This window comes from Harmonia axyridis, chromosome 7 (genome assembly GCF_914767665.1).
Source record: "Harmonia axyridis chromosome 7, icHarAxyr1.1, whole genome shotgun sequence".
NCBI classification, from domain to species: domain Eukaryota; kingdom Metazoa; phylum Arthropoda; class Insecta; order Coleoptera; family Coccinellidae; genus Harmonia; species Harmonia axyridis.
Genome location: NC_059507.1, coordinates 30,995,377 through 31,018,546, shown reverse-complemented (window position 1 = coordinate 31,018,546; position 23,170 = coordinate 30,995,377). Strand labels below are relative to the sequence as shown.

Below are 23,170 nucleotides of genomic sequence, written 5' to 3'. Positions count from 1 at the left end.
CATCGTGCGCGCATCGTTCAGGAGTACCATGAAGAGGTTGAAGTCTCTCGAATGGAATGGCCAGCAAGAAGTCCAGATCTAATCCGATTGAGCAGCTTTGGGACAACCTCAATAGAAGGCTGAGAAGTTCACAAAATCATCCAGCTACTCTTAATGACTTAGGAATCCAACTCAGAGAAATCTGGGAAGGATTAGATCAGAACATTTTAAGATCACTCATTTTGAGTATGAACCGTCGTTGCCGAGCTGTAATTAACGCAAGGGGTGGAAATACCAAGTATTTATTCAATTATCAGCATTCCAGTATTTTGAAAGTTGTTTAGTTCTCTTCTTCCACATAAGATTCGGTGAAATCCTGAATTTTTCTTCCATTTAATGTGTCTTGTTTCGTTCAAAACCTTCCCGAGAGAACATAAAAAATAAGTTATAAAATCAATGTAGAGTTAACTTTCATTAAAATTGAGATTTTCAGAATGTGCGTTAATTTTTTTGCGCAGTGTATATTCAGTGGCGACGTCAGCTTTCAGAAATGGGGGTGGCCAAGGGGGGTGGATTTGTTTTGGGCCAAAGTAAATTATAGTTCTGCTAATTTTGTGGTTATTTCAGCCTTACTATGTCAAATTTTAGGGTAGGCCAGTAGAATTTTAGGGGGAAAGGAGGCGGGCACGATTAAAAAAAGAAGAAGTTCTTCTGTATTGACTTATATAGATTTCAAAACGAATTTCTGTTCTGGGTGTTACTGATTGACTACTACTGAAAATAAACGTTAATTTTAAATTTGGTATTCTCGAAAGCTACAATTTCTCTTGAATATTTCCAGGGTTATGAAGAAATCGTGCATGTTTTTTTCAATCCGCGGAATGATTTTTGGTATAACCTTTCCACAACATTATCTATATACATTATATGTATTTTTTATGCATAGAATTTAGGGTCGGCCATACGTCCAATAAATTATATGAAAGAGAGCAGTGTATGTTGGACGGATACTGGAGCTATAAAATTCCGAACCGAGATGTGAAGTGCAAATAAAAATACAGTAATTCAGCAAACACACCTCTTTATTTGTATACCTAAAGTGGGCCCCTTCCAGTTGTATAAGGCAATGCTCATATACTTTTAATGTAAGGAAACCTCTTCAAAGTTGGTACATTGAATATTAAGTACTTATTGGGTATTGAAAGATCGATTCAAACGATGAAAGAAGTATCTGATGATACGATCGACCACTGAAAAACCCAAATTGTTTCAAGGATTGTGTTCTTGTGTATAAATTATGAATGGTTATTGTTTTGAGTTGCTTCCAAAGAGGCGCCTTCGATTGTAATCTCAAGTACTCGTTTCTGAATATTGAAAACATATTCATAACATAACTTCAAAAAGGTTTTTATCCATTCCACAAATATTGTGATGATCATCCAATGGAATAGTTTTCATTTTTTTGTTAAGGATTAATTCTAAAAATTTAAGTAAAATGAAACAAAAATGTGGAAGAATCACTGAAATATCTCTAGAAATGAAAAAGTTATGGGACTTTGAAGTCGCGCTTGGAAGAATAATTTCATAGTCTAGTGTGTGACGTCACGCCTCTTACACGAGGCGACTGGTATTCGCAGAGTGCTTACGAATTCATTGGTGTACAATCACTTGTGCCGTTCGTGTCGTGTTTTGTTCGTTACACGATGGCTGAAATAAAAAAAAAATCCTACAAATATTGTATTGTGCCTATGTGTGCAAGCACGACAATTAAAAATCCCAATAAATTGTTTTTTCATGTACCAAATGACATGAATCAAAGGAAGAAGTGGTGCAAATTAATGAGGCGTGACTCAATTGGACCTAAAACTACTTCATATGTGTGTGAAGATCATTTTGATGTAGTACCTATCAGTACTAGCTGTCTATTTCTGATAATAAAAATACTAAGGTGTAAGTTGGTTTGAAATAAGTTATTGAGTAAAAATAACTTTGTCCTTTCACGAAGCCTTCTTCCATTATGGTGACATAAAAACAAAACTCGAATTAAAACTACACTGTACAACTACAAACGGCGCGAAAGCCTTGGCGCGAAAGCCTTGGCGCGGCTAAGTATTTAAACGTAATTTATGGTGTAGCGATCACAGGCAAGTGGCGTGACGTCACGGACGAGTCGGAGACCAAAGACGTTCCGCGCTAAAATACGTAAATTTAAATAATCTATTTCTCAGTCATTTATTGATGGATTTTCAAAATTTTTTCACTGATTTATCAGTTTTGTTCTATATTTTAATTCTATCGTGTCAAATATTATCAACGTGTATAAATTATCAACATCACTAAACTAGTCCATTAAAAAAATGTAAATCTTAGACAGGCAACTAACGATTTTCCTAATAAGAAGTTACATATGAATATTAAAAAAACGAGTATATTTCAAAGGAAATCAATGGATGTTTATTCCGTTGTACAGAGGAAGGTACGCCGTTAACTATGGAAAACAATATCAGCTAAATGACCGCCACGCCTACAGTTGCAATATCATATCATTTTCATAAAATTTTCCGCGACCAATTCGCACATTTGCTGCAGTATGTACTAGATAACTCCATGAGTTCCGTCTTCAAGGTTTTGAATCGATTGTGGAGCACTTGCATAGTCCTCATCTTCCACGTAGCCCTAAAGAAAAAAGTCCAAAGATGTTAAATCACATGATCTCGGTGGCCAATTGTAATCTCCTTTTCGAGAAATAACACGGCTAGGAAATTTTTTTGCAAAATTGCGATTGTATCGTTGCTTGTCTGGCTCCTAGCGCCATTATGTCTAAAATAACTTCTAATTCCGATTATAAAAATCATTTATTATAGCCCCATTCCAATCCCAAAGAGCGATGAAGAATCGACAAACCTCAAACATAAAAGGTACGGGCTACACCAGTAATATAGGATGTTTTTTTTCGAGGTATATAACTTCAAGTTGGCACTACTGTTCAAGATGGCCGACGATTTAACAGCTGTCAAGTGATTCATTCTCAGTTTGGCTTGGCAATTCATCATGAATAGACTCACGCCTGAACAACGCTTGCAAATAGTGCAATTTTATTTCGAAAATAATGGTTCTATGCGGAATACGTATCGCGCACTACGTCCATTTTATTTTGTTTAGCGATGAAGTGCACTTCTGGTTGAATGGCTACATCAACAAACAAAACTTACATCCAGAAAAACTGACTATTTGGTGCGCTTTATGGGCTGGTGGAATCATTGGTCCGTACTTCTTCAAAAACGATGATGGCCAGAACGGTACAGTCAATGGTGATCGGTATAGTACCATGATTAATAACTTTTTCATTCCTGAATTGAACAACCATGATGTCCAGGAGCTGTGGTTCCAACAAGATGGCGCAACATGTCACACAGCTCGTGCCACAATCGATTTATTGAAAGACACGTTTGGTGACCGCCTAATTTCACGTTTTGGACCTGTAAATTCGCCTCCAAGATCTTGTGATTTAACACCGCTAAACTACTTTCTGTGGGGCTATGTAAAGTCATTGGTGTATGCGGATAAGCCACAAACCCTTGACCATTTGGAAGACAACATTCGCCGTGTTATTGCCGATATACGGCCACAAATGTTGGAAAAAGTAATCGAAAATTGGACGTCCAGATTGGACTACATCCGAGCCAGCCGTGGCGGTCATATGCCAGAAATCATATTAAAAATGTAATGCCACAAGATTATCTTGCGGATAAATAAAATTCATGTCAATCGAATAATCCATCGTTGTTTTATTGCAATTTAAAGTTCTACAGCTCTAAAAAACACCCTTTATTATTCTCCACATCACTAAATTGTGCCAGGAACTCAAATTCTTCCACCAGTATCACTATTGATGACCGAGAAGGTGGTTCATGACGAAACAAAAGTGCTTTAATTTTGCGAACTGTGACTGCAAAATTTTCACTATTTTGTAGTGAATTTAAACAATTTCATTCCATTATTGGAACCTGTTAGGTTTCATTTTTAGTTTTTACTTGTCAAATTTTAAAAAATGACAGCTGCCCAAAAAGCGGGCTATTCCTCAAGATCTCTACAGATTTGTAGACTAATTGGTTCCTTTACGTTTTTACATAATATGATTTTTATTCGAAGAGACTTCCTGCTTGTAGGTATGATTATGAATTTGAATGTACAAGCTCTAGACTTCTCAGGAGTCTAACTGTGGCCCAGAAGACTAAACAGAAAACAGAACAGAAACAGATGCAAATTGGAATAAGGAAAGAATTGACCTGATATCAGGAGCTTTTGGGCGCTCAAACCTTCATGTCCCAATTGCACCCTTGAATACCAAAGAACTGTGTAGGGTGCAAGAGGTGCATGAGTTTACGATTAGAATAACTCTAAATAACTTTTTTCTACATTCATGCAAAAAGCAAAACTTTATTGAACTATATTTAGTGGAAAAAGAAGTTCTTTATTGCACTAGTGCAATAAAGTTTTTATTGCACTCATCTGTCATTCTACTTCAACGTGCTGTCATCATGACAAACATAAACGTTCAAACCCACTACTTATTTATCAGATATGCTGTGATATTGGCAATACGTTTTAAACAGTTACATATTTTATATTATTTTGTATTAATGTTAGCAGCCAGAGATAAACAAACAATGCCTTCCCGAGAATAACTCCTTAATCAAAACTGATCCGATTTGTAACCGTCTACCTCCATAAAGCAAACTGTCTGTACTATGACCAAACCTCATGATACATACATTTTTTGCTTTTTGCATGAACGTAGAAAAAAATGTTGTATGCAACTCGTGCAAAAATTGTTTATTGCACTCGACGTTTTGTCCAACTCGGCCTAGTCGGACAATTTCACGTCGAGTGCAATAAACATTCAATATTTGCACTTGTTGCATAAATAACTATTTATTTAATGGATTCGGTCCTTACTTGGCGGAAATTCATTATAAATAAAATAAAACGAAGTAATTTCCACTATGTTATTTAATTGTTAGCAACAATTGTTTCGCCACACTGTGGCTTCATCAGGCTACATTTCTGAACTGATAAGAGTACAAAGGTTTTCGGAATCTTATATAGGAACAAAATTGGCACAAAAATATTCGAAAGGGTATAAATTACAAAGTTATATTGGACCATTTACAGCCTGGGATTTCCAAACTATCGGAAGAAATTCAATAAAGGGGATGAGTTTACATCCGTTTGTTCGTTCAACAGAATATTTTGGGTATTATACCTGTTTATTTCTAGGGATTCTAAGAGTGTTAGTCTTAAGCTCTTGTTTTCTAAATGAAGAATTTTAAAGTTGTTATTGAAGGTATGGTCCCATTCTTTTAAGTGATTCGCGTAGGTTGAAAACGAACTGTCAGATGTATAACTCTTTTGGTGTTCCTTTATCCTTTTATTGAAAGATCTTCCTGTTTGTCCAATATAAACCTTAGGGCAATCATTACAGGTTAACTTGTAGACACCGGATTTACTTTCTTTATCTGTTTTGTCTTTATTGTTTTTAATGAACATCTCTAAGTTGTTACTTGTTTTGAAGGATATTGTGTAATTGAATTTTGTTTTCAAGTATTTAGCAATCTTTTCAGAAATATTATTAACATAAGTTAACGAAAAAAATTTAGTATCAATACCATAATTTACCTTAGGGTATGTTAGACTCAAAGCTTGCTTTCTTTGTTTATTCCTCAAAATTTGATCAATAACATGTGGACTGTAACAGTTATTCACAGCTATTTGTTTAATTAAATTTAATTCTTTACAAAAATTACCATGATTCATGGTAATTTTTGTAAAGAATTAAATTTAATTAAACAAATAGCTGTGAATAACTGTTACAGTCCACATGTTATTGATCAAATTTTGAGGAATAAACAAAGAAAGCAAGCTTTGAGTCTAACATACCCTAAGGTAAATTATGGTATTGATACTAAATTTTTTTCGTTAACTTATGTTAATAATATTTCTGAAAAGATTGCTAAATACTTGAAAACAAAATTCAATTACACAATATCCTTCAAAACAAGTAACAACTTAGAGATGTTCATTAAAAACAATAAAGACAAAACAGATAAAGAAAGTAAATCCGGTGTCTACAAGTTAACCTGTAATGATTGCCCTAAGGTTTATATTGGACAAACAGGAAGATCTTTCAATAAAAGGATAAAGGAACACCAAAAGAGTTATACATCTGACAGTTCGTTTTCAACCTACGCGAATCACTTAAAAGAATGGGACCATACCTTCAATAACAACTTTAAAATTCTTCATTTAGAAAACAAGAGCTTAAGACTAACACTCTTAGAATCCCTAGAAATAAACAGGTATAATACCCAAAATATTCTGTTGAACGAACAAACGGATGTAAACTCATCCCCTTTATTGAATTTCTTCCGATAGTTTGGAAATCCCAGGCTGTAAATGGTCCAATATAACTTTGTAATTTATACCCTTTCGAATATTTTTGTGCCAATTTTGTTCCTATATAAGATTCCGAAAACCTTTGTACTCTTATCAGTTCAGAAATGTAGCCTGATGAAGCCACAGTGTGGCGAAACAATTGTTGCTAACAATTAAATAACATAGTGGAAATTACTTCGTTTTATTTTATAAATAACTATTTTTTTGTATTACTTTGGGATACTATCCGGCTTAATATTTGTTATTTTATTTATCCAAACACTTGTTATTTTGGTATTTTGGTCAATGATTTTTTCCTGAAACTTTTTCGATGAAACATTGAACATTTTTAGTGCTTTGAATCATGAGATTCCAATTGTAAAGAAAACTCAGAAGTGTTCTTTATTCAATAGTTCCATTGACGATACAAATGGTGGAGAAACTTTCAAGATATGAGCTTTTGTGAGGTCTCACAAACCTAGGAGTATCGAGTGAGATGTCTCAAATAATGGTGTGTTCACAGATTAGATTTTGTTTAAGATAATTCTGGCGACTCGGCTCTGCATGGGTTCTTTTTCTTCCTCAAGGTAGCGCTATTCAAAGAATTAACCAATCAACGGCATCATTCAAAAAAATTTATTTGTTCTGTCAAAAGTTGTTTATTATTGATTTAACCTCAAAACGGCATTGACAGAAAGAAGATGTGAGCGCCGCCATAAAAAACGATGGAGAAATCAAGTGAAAATGGACCAATACTATTGAAATTTCCAAAAAGGCTAGTCCCTTCAAAATTCGCCTCTTCAATCTTGAAGTTTTTCAAGAGTAAGTGAGCGCTGCAGTGTTTTCGACATATTGAGATATAAAACATACAAAAATGACGTTTGAACTCTGTGTAAGCATAAAGAACACTGAACAAGTGAACAGTTGTGTTACCCCAGGAAAAATAACAATTTTATTATTTTTTTTAAAGAACATTTGTGAATAGCCAGTAGTCAGTTGGTTGAATCCTTTATAATTAAACTCAGATGGAAATGATTGCTTCACAAATATATGAATTCCATATTTTGAGCGTTCTATTAAATCACAAACCCAAATTTCATAAAGATGTTAAGTTGTATGTCAAATAAGATTGCTTAAAAATTGAAAATCGTATTCTATTCGATTAGAACGGCAAAAGCTGATTCTTCCTTCAAGAAACTCACATATAACAACATGTAGATCCTCTCACTAGATCTAAGAATAAAATCATTCGTGTCAATATTTCACACTATTTTTATAGGGAGAATTCGCAACGATCACAATCACAAACGATTGTTTATTTATTTTTTCCGTTAGCGTTTTTTTCAAACCAGTCTTAATGGAAACAGTTTCTTCTCTGAAGGCTGAACGAACTTTTCAATATTGCGTGAAAGATTCCAATATCTCAAGCGGAGGAAACCCATCAATCATTTTGATTTTGAATGTCGTATTGTATAATCGATGCATTACTTTACTTAGGAATTTATTATTGAACGAGCTGCTTGAGTTTAGTCCATAATCAAGGTGATTAATGCTTGAATGAAGAATACATTCGCATGGTTTGAATCAAATTTGTTAAAAGATGTGATATTATGTTCATGAATATTGTGTTATGGAATTAATTCTTAATTTCATTCTGAAATGACCTCCGATCTCTATAAAATACGATTTGTTTACCAGAATTTTATGACGGGGTTTTATATGCTATGATAAAAACTGATTATATTCCCTTCAGGAATTTTACCTTCGCATATTCCTCATAAATTTAACTGGCAGTAATTTTCTGGGGAATGTAAGGAATTATACCTCATCTACAGTTATCAATCTTCCGAAGCATAAATCACTATTAAATCTCATAGATGTCACAATGTCCATGAGCTTTGATTAGAATTGATAAGCACCATTTAATATGTTTGTGTGTGGGACAGTTCAAACACACTCCTCAACAAGGAAGCGAATATGTCCATCTGCAATAAGAGGAAGATTCCAAGAACGATACAGGTTTTAAAATTGATAATATATGAACTGGCTAAAAAGCTAAATGAATCAATTAAAGTGATTTCATGAAGAGAAGCTGAATAAACGATTTATATCTGAAAATCAAATTAATATTAAGATTAGATACTGAATATTATATTCTAAAAGAAGTTGCAGAATGGGCTCTTATTCCAACACGAATGCGAAATTCGAAAACGAGTGACGAAGGAGCGAGTTTTCGAACGCAAGAGTGTTGGAATTGCCTTCTGCAACGAGTATTAGACGATATTTTCTCTATTTCAGTCAAGTTTTATGAAATATTGTCGAAATTAAAATGAAAAATTCAGATAATACATCCTAGTGGCATTTGTATTGTACCTTCGTATCTTGGCAGTTGGTGTGATTGCTACGAAAATTGACAGATTACGGAATTTCGATTTGGATCGTACGTTTCGAATTTCGAAATAATTTATAATTACGCATTAAACTCGTCAATTAGGTCTGACGAAATCGATTTAACACCAACAGAATTAGAAGAAATTGCGAATATAATGTCGCAAATCATTTCACTAAATCCAAATTATATTATATTGACAATTTGACATCTGTTGAATTTTGATAGGATTGGAAGTCTGTGAGGACAACCACAAAACGAAAAATATAACTGAAAACAATGCTGTAATGAGTTCATTACAGAACTGTTTTTAGAACTGTAATGAACTCATTACAATAATGAAAAAGAGAATAGTAATTTACGTAACAAGTCCGGAAAATAAGGTTTTTTTGGACGAATAGACAAAATTCCAGGACGAGCGTAAGCGAGTCCTGGAAGTCTGTGAGTCCAAAAAAACCATTTTCGGGCATGTTGCGTACAATATTTTTTCGGCAACCATGTAAAATAACACTATCGCTATGCTGTTTTCCATATTTTATTGCGATTGCGATCAAAAAACACGCAAATTTTTGACAACTAATTTCATATGAACTGTCAGCCGTTGCTATGGATTCTATGATTCTTTTCCGGCCTAGTCCGGGAAGTACGTACTTTCCGGACTAGGCCGGGAAATGCTACTTTCTCAGAGAAAAAGCGTCCGGGAAGTGAGCACTTCCCGGACGGTTGCCGAAAAAAATATTTAATATGAATGAATAAGATATAATGATTGAATAATACTTTTTTCTTTTGAATGAATAATTTTTGTCATATGTAGCATGTGTAGTACCTCTATATGTTATATGTATTCCATACTTTTTTATTTACATGCTTGCTTTTTCATTTCCCCTAGAAATTATTTCGAAAAATTCATAAATGACATTGAAGTAAAAAAAATTATTAAAAATATTTCAATAATTGTTTTTTCTTTCAGGTCTCCCTCTTCAAGAGAATCCTTACATCACAGTCGAGAACCAAGTTTTCGATAACGTAAGCTGTGCATCGTGAAAACTGTATAGGACACATTTTCTAATTTTCCTAGTAATAAAACCAGTTTGTGGGCATCCTCACAGGCTTCAATTGTGATTTTAGTTGTAAAAGTGTAAAAAAAATCGTGATATTATGTATAACTTGAACGTGAGTTTGGCCGAGACAGCAGCCAATGCTGTCAACAATCTACTGATAGAAACTAATGGACCTACCCCTAGAACCCCGGAGATACTGAATTCCCTGATTGCCATGACAAATCCACTCGACAATTATTTTGGAGATGGTAGTCACAAGGTGAGTAATATTGTGTTATTTTTATTTTGTTGCTTCGAATTTTTATTTAATATTTAGTGAGCTTTTGGTGAAGATTTCGCCCTCATGAGAGACTATCAGTGGGGCTGAATTAAACAATTCGTAATGATTAACAAATAATAATAATTTGATCAATAAATCGATGAAATTCTTTAAAAGAGGTGAGAATACGAAAAAACAGGAAACTATAAAGGAGGTACGATGTTTTCTAAAATCACTTCGAAATTATTATATTTCCAGATTTAAAATATTTAAGTACCTTATGAAACTAATTTTCATTTCAATTCATGGAAATATTTCAGCAAAAATTTGTCCTTTCTAAACATATTCTTGATATGTATTTTGTTATACTCGTAACTCTTCTTGTGACATTATCCTATCTTGTTCAGCTATGGCGATACTGAAGGGTTCCCTTGGGAAAATTTCATAATTATTAATCAATTAGCATTAACCCACCTGTTTGAAAGGACATAGAATAGCACCTGGGGGAATTGCATACATTTTAATTACTGGGGAATTTTCAGATCAACAAGAATTGGAGGTGTGGAAAATGCTGTGAATTTTTCATTACGAAATATAACTCACGATATAAATTGACTTCTACTGAAAAATTGATTTGTAGTTTTTTTAAAAAAATTCATTTCATTCCAGATATATACATCATATTGAAAGGAAATTTTTTCAATTTGGAAATGCCATTCATGAATTATGGATAAAACATAAATTAATTTCTTGAAAACTATACCTACTATTGCCTATACAGGGTGTTCTACAAACTCTATGATAAAATTTTATAGAATTCAACTACGCTCATTCTAAATTTTTTTCCTACGAAAAAAGGTCCAATTCGTTTTCATACAGAAGTTACAAGATTTCGAGGGAAGAAATTTTATTGTTAAATTCTGCAGATGTTTGAATTTTAAATATTATATCAACCTTCTTCAACAAAAACAATATAATTTATGATGAATGGAAATGAAATTATAAGAAATTTTCGAAATGTCCATCTTCAGTTAGGTTAGGTTAGGTTAGGAAAATGGAATGATACTCTGCATCCACTTACCTACACACTGAGGATAATGTAAAATTTTGTAATATTTGTGATTTTACTCAAAGAAAACCATTTCACTTGGTTTTCTCTATTTTTTGTATATTCAATTTTGTATATTCAGCATGAAATTAAGCGAATATCGACCATAATCTACCTTTCTTTCTAGGTTCTTTATTCCAGATTTTTTTTTGATTCTGTGCGGAATTCGCTTGATCGATTCTTGAAATTCATCATTGAAATATTGAGATATGATTGAAAAACATTTCGAAATTCAAATTATATTTTCAGACGTTAAAACCATTATTTCGAATTTCAAATGATATAAAACAGAAACCATACATTTTTTTTGTGAAAAAAAAAGATATATTCTAAATTGTCATATGAAAGTTTCTTCCAAAAATTGGAAGAATCGATAAAGCGATTTTCGCACAAAATCAAAATGAATGTTCACTGAAAAACCAGGCGAGAAAGATAGTGTACAAATTTCAGTGTTTTAGCACTACAACTTTTAAACTAGAGGAGATAGACAAAATCTGAAACCCCATTCTGGTTTTCTTTTTCTGGGAAACTAATAAGAGTAGTATTCATTTTTGGCGGAAATTGAAAAACGGCGATATAAAAAAAAATTATATCTTCGCTTATACTGATGATAGAGCTCTAAAATTAAAACATTATAGAGGCACATTTTTACGTAGAAACCAGTGGCGTGCTCGTCTTTTTATCAGAATGATGAATTATGTAATTAATTATGAATTAGTGTAAAGGTAAAGACACATAAAATTACTAAAAAATATTTCAGGTTAAAAATGGGCCTCCGACGAACGTCTCAACAGATTCGAACTCCTCTAGCTCCTCTCAACTGGAATCTCCAACAGCCAATAATCCGCCCAGCATCCAACACACATGTTCCCAACTGATAAAAGCGGGACTCAAACTGACGATCGAACAGAAGCGAAAACTGCAGCAAGACTGTGACGATTTCCTCGATCTCGACAAATGCCCCAAAAGGATGAGGAAAATTGAGTGCAGCGAGAGCGAAGAGGATAAAATCAAGTTGGACAGTGGGGTGAGTAAAAAATGCAAAAATTTATACTAAAGGGTTTGTCGATAAAACGTCTAATTTTTTATTTAAAATGAACGAGTATATTTGAAAAGAAATCAATGGATTTTTGTTTCATCTTAAAGAAGAAGGTATGCCCATGAAAAACGATATCAAGCCGAAGTCTGCCAAGGCTATGGTTGCAGCACCATATTCTTTACATAAAGCTTTTCTTGACCAATTTTTACATTAGCGTTTGTATGAACTGGATAAATTCACGAATAATTCTATCTTCAAAGTCTTGACTCGATTGTGGAGTATTGGTATAGACTCCATTTCTCACGTAGCTTCAAAGAAAAAGATTGACGGTGTTGAGTCTCAAGATCTCGGTGGCTTATTATGAACACCTCTTTTCTTGCGTGAAAACAATTATGAATAAATATTCTATAACTGACAAAGAAACTGCAACATCCAGAAGGAGCTGTTTGAATTTTAATTTTTTCTTTGGTAAAACATAGATAGTATAGCAAGGGGTAAACGATTGAAATTTGTAGAAAAAAACGAAGGGTTTAAAATTCTTTTTAAAAAATTGTTAATAATGTGTTTGTCCATCGCGATTATCTATACTATTCCAAACACGTCTCGGCATTGATGCAATAAGATGGTCTATTTCTTTTCGAGGAGTACTATCCCAAGCTACCAGTCTCAAGGTTCGTGGGAGCTGAGGTAAATTTCCAATCATTCTACCAATGATGTTCCAATTTTACTCTATGGGCGAAAGATCGGGGGATTTGGCGGCCATGGCAAAAGATTCCACTGTTATCGTTGCTGGCGATGCTCAATCGTCAGGGGTAACACAAGATGGGGTGGATAATGCTGCAGTCCATTAGACATCATCCGGTGATAAACCATTCGGACAGTTACAAGATGGCTTTGTTCCCCTAATCAGCCAAAGATCGAGTTGTCGCATATCGGTCTCTAAAGGCCATAGATAAGTCTTGGACGTCGATCTTGAACTTCATTTGTGCCCCTTCGACGTCCGGTGTCTACTCGAATAGAGACTAAATGTGACCTACTTGCACGTGCATTATCACCCCATACTATAACGCTTACTGTCCGGTGTACATGACGCTCAACATCAAACTGAGACTCACGTCTTTCTCCCCGACGTCGTATAACCCTTCTTCGGCCATCATGTGCACCCAAGGAAAATCGAGATTCATCAGAAAAGTCGACTTGATGCCATTCCACATTCCAATGTTGAAGTTCTCTGCACCACTGTAATCATTGCCGGCGATGCTCAACCGTCAGAGGTAACACAAGATGGGGTCGATAATGCTGCAGTCCAAAAGACTTTATCCGGCGATAAACCGTTCAGACAGTTAGAGGATGTTCTTGTTCTCCACTCATCAGTCAAATATCGAGTTGTCGCAAATAGGTCTCTAATGGTCATAAGTCTTAGACGTCGATCTTGAACTTCATTTGTGTCCCTTCGACGTCCGGTGCCTACTCTTCTTTGATTTTGGGCATTATCAAACCACGCTTGACAACATCTCATAACAGTAGTTGGATTTCTGTTCATACGGTTAGCGATTTCTCAAAATGACAACCAAGCTTCCTGTAGACCAATAATTCGACCTCTTTCGAATTCACTTAGCTGGCGATAAATTCCGCGTTCACGTGCTTTGGGCATTTTAACAAAAAACTGAACATCTACTTTGGATCTCCTCGAACAGCTGGTTTGCTGTAAGTGTTAATCATTTATTGTCCAAATTCCTGCGACCGAGTGCATAATTAACAATCAAACATTAGGTTTTTATTTTTTTCTTTCATATTTTTTTCTCTATTTCTAACTTTACATGTAATTACTGTCTATTCAGAAAGTGTTTGTAAAAAATTCAAAATAAATTAATGATTATCTATAAGGCGCAACCTGTTAATCTTCCCAAAATTATCATCATTTTTCTTTAGAAGAATTTCTAGAAAAATAAATTAGGAAATCATCGTATCCAAATAAATGACCCAATCATAATTTCATGGGTTCAAACCAACGAATATTGTAGGAGGTGAATGTCGACCTTCTGTATATTAACACACGAATCCCTTTTGAACATCTGTTGGATACTCCCAACCCAAGGAAAATTGGGTCAGCCTATAGATATTGCAATCGTATTTGAAATATTAGTTGAATGATAGTTTCTGACATGCACTAGGCATAATTTTACGCCGATAAAACGATGGATATTTTGAGGAGCACATAATGCTTTTATTTCGATATGAATTTGGCAGTGGTCCTACATACAAACAGTATTGGATTTCTTGAGCAAACATGTTGCCAATTTTTTCCAACATGCAATATATCAAAACTTTATTTGTACTGTTGTCTGATATAGATTGATTATTTCTCTCATTGGAAAATGAACCCATCAAGGACCACCATTTTCGAATTCAATTCTGTCTGAATGAGAATACGAGTATTATTGCTCAAGATCTTTTTAATCGCACCCTAGCTGCTTCTCATTTTGCCATTGATTGGTTATTCTCATTATTCTTTACAAAATTACCTGGAATTTTATTCACGCATCATACATTTCATCGTATGATACAAGACCACAGATAAAAACCTCAGGAAAAACACTGTCTCCCCATATAGGTGCAGTGACTGGCTTGTGTATTTGTTTACAGAATAAGCTGACATATTCATACTGATGGGCTTCCTCTTCATCCAAATAAAATCTTCTCTATCCTGAAATTTATAAATTGGACAAGTATTCATCAAGTGGTCAATGGTTTCTTCTACACCATACTCACATAGTGGACTTTCAATAGAATGCCATTTAAAGAGCATACTATTGCAAAGGCTATGTCCAGTTCTAAGTCAATTTAAAATGCACCAAATTACCCTAGGGAGATGGAAACCTAGAACTTTCTCTGAAGGATCAACGATTAGACTTTTGTTGAAGACATTACAAGAATTCCATTCCGAACGAATTTCCTTGTCACTTTTATTAAATTGAAGGAAGGTATTAATTGGAATATCAAAGGCAAAAGAATATAATAACAGCATTCTTGAATAGCATCCTATCTAGCAAGTCTCCCTGCTCTGAAGTGGGATTCAGCCTGTATCGTCGGTTACAAAGTTAATATGGGTAACTAGGTTGTTTTTTGATCATTCATTATTGGATTCAACCTAAAGGCTTCTGGGATACGCGCATCATATATTGAACACGTTGTACCATAGCAAAGCTTTGTTGGAAAATGTTTTAGATGCCCTCTCACGAAACACATTGCAAGACCTTTAAGTTGACAGTAATAATGAGTGATCAAAAAGGAACAAAGTTACCCATATCAACTTTGTAACCGATGATACTGGTAGAATTCGCTTCAGAGCAAAGAGATTTGCTAGATAGTGTGTTCTTCAAGAATGCTCTTATTATATCATTTCGTCTTTGATTTTCCAATAAAAATACCAAATTGATAAACGAATAATGAAAATGAAAAATTTTATGTGCTGAACAGCTAAGCACTTTCTGCCTACTCATGTAACTCATAAGTCCTAAATACGATAAATACCATTAAAAAATCAAAAAACCCTAGAGATCAATGAAAAATAGCCTTTTTGGCTGCAAAGTAAAGAAAAACTATTTAAATATGTACCATGGTTCAATAGTTATGATAATATTACATATGTAGCTTTTATCACTCTGTCTACTTTGAACACCCTATAACTTGAAACCAGCGTGGGTCAGAATCTGCTGATCAACTTTTCTTATTAAGGGCATATAGGTCTACAAAAAACAATACTAGCATTTGAAATTACCCAGTAACCATTTTTCATACATCCAGATGCTTGGTCCTTTCGTTAAAATTGGTTGAGATTCATAGAAGTTAAGACTGTTAGAAGGAAGTGTGGACACCAAGGTGGACATACAGACAAAAAGACAGACACGAAGTCAACGTTGTTCAGGATGTTGTGAAATGCAATTTCTGAGCTGAATATGAGACCAAAAAAGTAAAGAGAATATGAGATTACAATATATCGCAATGTTCTTTCCCAATGAAAATTCGTCATCTACAGATTTTCGCATTCGAATTGATTCCTACCTAATCAGCAATTAAAACTCGTTGAATGATTCCATACATATTTCAATCGAATCATGATAACGTGCAATGATGCCGCAGTTGTAGGAAAACTCCAAACATTGGGATTTATTGCATATCTAATCTAAGATATTTATGAATCACCCGTTTTATCGTAGTTGTTATTTACTTGTATCCAACCTCATTGTCTAGGAGAAAAAAATGGGGCCACGGAGCTCCTAAAAGTCCATGCGCACTCAGCAATTGAAAGAGATAATGATAGGAACATTAATTTCGTTAATTGCATTAAATTGCTGCAAATTCATTATTTTGGTTCGTACGAACGAAAAAATGACAAGGTTAGTGGGCATTGTAATTCCCCAAATTCTTTATTCGTTATTATCTTTGAAGATTTGGAATGAAGAATACTATCTTTTGAAAGGAAATTTTTTGAATTTTTCACATCCCGAGTATTGAATAATATAAGTACCATTAAAGATCTATAAAGGGAAGTTGATGTATTTTGGGTGTGATAGATTTTTTTTAACATGTTTTTTTAAGGGTGTATACTTCATTTCAAGATTCATTTTCAATCTGTGCGAAAATCGCTTGATCGATTCTTCAAATTTCTTGAGAAAGCTTTGTATTGGAGTTTAGAATGAACTCAATGATTTTTTCATAGAAAAATGTATAGTTTCTCTTATATCACTTTGAATAATGGAAGATTTTTAAATGGTATTACTTTATTATTTTATGATGAATTTCAAAATTTTCTGAATTTTCAAATTGAAATTTATATTTAAAAAATAATCTATAATCTGTTAGGAGAGAACGTTCAATTTTTTTTTTAAAAACTCTAAATAGATTGTATGTATGTAATTTTTATTAGATATTGAAAATTCTAAAAATTTTGAAATTCATCATTGAAATAATAGAAATACGATTCATAGGCCTTTTAATTTTCGAAGTAACATAAAAAAAAAACTATACATTCTTTTCGTGAAAATAGTCTTGAGTTTATTCTAAACTGCCATAGAATGTTCTCTTCCAAAAATTGCTAGAATCGAAATGAATCTGCACTGAAGAACCTAGTGAGAAAGGTAGTGTACAGAGTGTCCAAAATTCGATGCTCACTGAAAGCATCTTCGAAAACTAAAATCTTCAATGACTTCCGATTCCTTTTTTCGAAATAATAGATAGATATTAGAAAGCAGATTACAGATATCTTGATTCGTTCTCAAGTTACAGAGCGTCTCTGAAAAAATGACCCGTTTCAAACATTTCGCTCTATCTTGGTTTCTGTTTGACATATTTGAAAAATCTTTTTTTCTTTGGTGTTTCTTCCTTTTTCTCTTTCATTCAGGTCGTTCTTATTCTTTATTGATCCTCCTAAATCGAGAAGGCGATTCATGAATTATGAAGGCAAAAATTAATTCCAAAATGTTGAAATATTTGATAAACGCTGTTTATTGCAATCTTACGGATAATTCCAAAAAAATGCTGTTACGTATCTTTCGAAACCCTTGTTTCAACAGACTGTAAATGAGTAGATATCAGACGAGAGCGACAATATGTGTTTACTAGTCTTTGAATAATTCGTATCGTTGTTGTTGTTTTCATAAGTCCCAATGCATCAACTTATAATTCTACGAGCCTCCAAGTATTTCCAATGGAACAATAAGCTGGGTATCATTTAGAACCAATCCCACATAGTTCGGTTTGGCGATTCCGTTATGTTTGTAGGTATTATGGAAATATGGCGGACGGTATTCAGCCCAACTTTCGATAAAACACAACACAAGTGCACGAAAATCGTTTAAAAAAAAACCACTTTGCCTACATTCGGGTAGATGTGTGGGCAGGACTCCGCAAAAACTGGTTTTGGAGGTTCAGATCGCGATTCAAATCTTCGCCTTTAGTCCCCATAATGAAAATAGATGGACGTGATTATCCTTACAATATAATGAAACGGATTTCTAAGTATGATTCATTCAGTTGGGCTCGATGTAGAATGTAACTGCATGCATTTTTTTATATAATTCGAGTTGAAATTGTTAATAAACTCCATATCAATCGAATCAATGCGAGTATTTCTGGAATATGTGAATTAATTTTAGAATAATTGTGCTAGACATGGGCGCCCGCAGAAATTTTTCTCAGGGGGGGCAAAATGAAAATTATTGAAAAACGATAAATGAAAATAATGAAATAAATGAAAATAAATAATGAAAAATGAGACAATCAAAATCTCAGGGGGGGCCATGGCCCCCCCTGGCCCCCCCCTGCGGGCGCCCATGGTGCTAGAACAACTTGAACTTCATGTTTACCTACTTTCAATTCACGAGATTCGATAAGTGGTGGCACTGAAAGAGGTTTCCATATGAAAACATTGAATTGAAAGTAAAATAATTCTAGATTTGAGAATGGAACATCGGTCGACATTGACGTTTCAGGACTATAAACGTAAAGGTTTATGGTGATGATAGCTTTAAGGGACAGTGATTATAACATAAAATGTAAATAAAATTAGAAAAATATTGATGAGTAGAAATATTCATTGTCGTTTTGTTTTGAGCGCTCGTAAACTCGGTAACTCACAAATGGAAAGATCTAAGAACTTTGAAATTTTCAGGGTAGGTTCGGATATCGATTGCCACGGTTGAGTTCGTTTAATGGGTGGAATCAGACCTATATAGGATTTTCCAAATTGAAAATACAGATGAAAATGAAAGACTCCTCAGATAGTTTTAAGAAAAAAGTCTTATATACATGGGCCCACAAACGTTTTGTTCTCGAAATACAGAAAGATATTTAACTGAATTTTTTCATATATACTGAAAACTAGAGTTCACATTACGTGATAAACTAATTTCAAATGTAAATCTACAGGGTGATATTTTTTCTGGAGCAGTACCCGTTTTTCCCCTCAAGAATTTTTTTTTTTTTTTTGGTGGACCTCTGGTAGTTCAAAAAAAATGTGAAAAGAACCTTTGGTTCGATGAATCTTTTTCATTCCCTATAGTTTTGTCGTACCTGAAACCGATTTCGAGAAAAAAATCAAACACAATCTTCAGAAAATCTAGATTATCATAAAAATCCAGTTAGTGCAGAGCTGTGATGAATAAATTGATTATTAGTTTTGGTGTTTATTTTGCCGATCTGTAGTAATGATTCATAAAGATTCGATAAACTCGTATAATCATATAAAAGGTAAGACCATGAGAAACACCCTGTTCATGGGACTTTTTTTTCTATAATTATCCAACTTTTATTTGTACCTTCAATTTAGGAACAGCTTTATAACTGTAAATCTTTTTTCCCTAATAATTTCAAAAATAAATATTCACCGATATGTAATATTGTCTTCAAATATGGAAAAACAAATTCAAGCGCCATGCAAAATTTTATGTTGATCGCGTCACTAAAACCAGAGAAAAATCAAAAGGAGATCGAAAAAAATTACCTACTCTATCCTTCACCTCAAAACCGGGAAAAAAAAACAAGCTGATCACTTAAGAGAATACTGTTTCAGTGGTCAGTTGAAAAATGAGTAAGCTATGTTTTACGATGGTATACCATCGGTTTTAACTAATATTAATTTTAAAGAGTTTATTCTTGCGAAAAGTCCTTATTCATTAGTTTTTGGAATGGAAAAAAAATTAGATGACTGTTCTATTGAAGAATAAATATATGCATGATATAACTTTCCCAACAAATATTCCTTTTTTTTATGAATATTCACATAAATAATTATACAAAAATTGACAAAGGCTGAAAATCCGGTTATATAAAATTAAAAATGAAGACATCTTTATTTTTAATTGAAATCCGGTTTTTATCAAATTAAAAATAAAGACGCTTTATTTATAATTTTATAAAAACAGGATTTTTAGCCTTTGTCAATTTTTTTATGATATTTTTATGTGAAAATTCATAAAAAAAGAAATGCTTGTTCGGAAAGTTATATCATGCATATATTTATTTCCTCAATTGAAAAGTCTTTTAATTTAATTTACATTCCGAAAAAACTAGTGATTTACCGTCCTTTTCTACGACATTCAAGAATTCAAAAAGAACGGTACAGCACAGGAGGGTTTGAGATTCTTCACTTATCCCGAAAAGTGGTGGGATCTCAAAAAAGCTGAGGGAAGAGGAGTAGACTTTGGCAGATGATTAGAATGTCACGTGGTATAAATCCCTTTTTAAGCGGAATTATATACAGAAGTCAAGAAGAATAATGGAAAAGAAGTATCAAATATTTCCACGGTTAAATATTCGATTGGGCTGATATTTCGAAAAACAAATTTCACAAAATAACAATTTCAAGTTAAGTGCATAATTTCGTGTTGGTAGAGTTGTCAGAACTATAGAAAACTCTTGCAAAATATTACAAAAAATTGAGGAAGCACTTAAATTTATTCGAGCGCGCATTCATTCATGCGCTAATTGCTCTCTCGGATATATTGGCGCATTGATAAACGAGCGCTCAAATGATCCCGAACGAACAATATTTGTTCTCCAAATTTTCGTGCTTATTCATGTTTATGCATTAAATCAGCTCAATTGACATTCCATGTAAATTTCAAACCAATATCCATTAGGTTTACTATGCCTGAGATACCTAACTGTAATGAAATCAAAATACAATATAATTAACAAGTTTTATTAGTAAATATTAAATCCATGGGTCTAAACACGTACACCGATATGCAATAAAACGAAACGAGTTTTTTATTTCAAGGTTACCTTCATAAAAGTTTATTTTGCGATAGTTTTGAACCTTTCCACGGTACACGGTACAAACAATTATAATATATCAAAAGTGTATTACCTACAGAGTTGCTTGAGTGAGATAACGAGTATGTATCATAAAAAACGATCATTCTTTTGAAGATTACACAATTCCGAAAATTAATCTATGATCATTATTTCATTTTCAATTGAAATTTTAATTCCATGAGCCAATTATTGGTATCTTAATGATCTTCCATAATTTGAAGGGAGAGTTAACTTTAAAAAAGGTGGTTCCAAAACTTTTTTTTTCGTGGACACCTTTCATAGCTTTACTGGTTTCGGTGGAACCTCCCTAATATACATAAAGGGTGTTTTTTTTAGAGCTATAGAACTTTGAATTGCAATAAAACAACGATCGATTATTCGATTGACATGAATTTCATTTATCCGCAAGATAATCTTGTGGCCTTACATTTTAAATATGATTTCTGGCATATGACCGACACGGCTGGCTCGGATGTAGTCCAATCTGGACGTCCAATTTTCGATGACTTTTTCCAACATTTGGGGCCCGATATCGGCAATAACACGGCGAATGTTGTCTTCCAAATGGTCAAGGGTTTGTGGCTTATCCGCATAGACCAATGACTTTACATAGCCCCACAGAAAGTAGTCTAGCGGTGTTAAATCACAAGATCTTGGAGGCCAATTTACAGGTCCAAAACGTGAAATTAGGCGGTCACCAAACGTGTCTTTCAATAATTCGATTGTGGCACGAGCTGTGTGACATGTTGCGCCGTCTTGTTGGAACCACAGCTCCTGGACATCATGGTTGTTCAATTCAGGAATGAAAAAGTTTGTAATCATGGCTCTATACCGATCACCATTGACTGTAACGTTCTGGCCTTCATCGTTTTTGAAGAAGTACGGACCAATGATTCCACCAGCCCATAAAGCGCACCAAACAGTCAGTTATTCTGGTTGTAACGGTGTTTTGAGATACACTTGAGGATTAGCTTCACTCCAAATGCGGCAGTTTTGATTGTTGACGTAGCCATTCAACCAGAAGTGCTCTTCATCGCTAAACAAAATAAAATGCGCGATACGTATTCCGCACAGAACCATTATTTTCGAAATAAAATTGCACTATTTGCAAGCGTTGTTCAGGCATGAGTCTATTCATGGTGAATTGCCAAACCAAACTGAGAATAAATTACTTGACAGCTGTTAAATCGATCGACATCTTGAACAGTAATGCCAACTTAAAGTTATATACCTCGAAAAAAAACACCCGTTATTTTATTCATTTTGTCAGTTTCTATTGCACATTTCAGATACTTGAATTATATTTATTATGAATATTTCTTTATTTTAATGATCTGCCCTATGTTATTTAGCAGAGCTAGCCTGAAGGATCAATAAATTTTATTATTATTAAGATATATTCCTTCAAATAAAAGATTATTTCTTGTGGAACTTTAAGTGCTATGTAGGAATCAAATCAAATTTCAAACAGAGTGATTCCGGATGATGCTGTTGTTGCAATTACATTCACATAAGACTATAAACGTGATATTTTTGCAAATCCCTCAACGAATTAATTATGCGAAAATTAATTCGACACCGGAAGGAATTATTGAAGAATAAATGAGCAGGCCAAGTCACTAAATCACGTTTTCCCATCAATAAATCACGTTACAACAATTATGAATCCGTCAACTGCAGGTTCGTCTTTGAAATTCTTCGCACGACACTTTTTCACCACACGAATTTGCGAAAACAAGCCCCACCGAAAGAATAAGAGAATATTCCTAATAAAATTGTTAGTTAACGAATACAATGAACAATACAGATGGGCAGCAGCGGAATCCACATTGAATTTAAATTAGTTTTGCTGAAATATGTGGCCTTGAAGCGGCGTGTTCGACGGAAAATATGAGGCTTGGGCTGCTTGAACTCAATTTCGGTGTAAGCGGTCGGCAACTACCTTCGGACAGCAGACGAAAACAATAGACAAACATCCTATTATGGTACAAATTATATAATGCGAACCTACAATTTGACGCCGAAAAAAAATGGGTTGGTGCGTGCCGCTGATCGCGTGTAGTCAGCTTCCGCAATACAG

At 33.9% G+C, this 23,170-nt stretch overlaps 1 protein-coding gene across 1 annotated transcript in view; it reads left to right on the top strand.

Annotated features, from left to right (window-relative positions):
• LOC123684895 (activating transcription factor 3) overlaps positions 1 to 23,170 on the top strand; it is an 82,889-nt gene that overhangs the window by 53,805 nt on the left and 5,914 nt on the right. Inside the window, exons 2-3 of the mRNA XM_045624399.1 lie at positions 9,774 to 10,123; positions 11,992 to 12,258. Coding sequence (XP_045480355.1) covers positions 9,962 to 10,123; positions 11,992 to 12,258 — 429 coding nt within the window. The 5' untranslated portion in view covers positions 9,774 to 9,961. The remainder of the gene's footprint in view (positions 1 to 9,773; positions 10,124 to 11,991; positions 12,259 to 23,170) is intronic.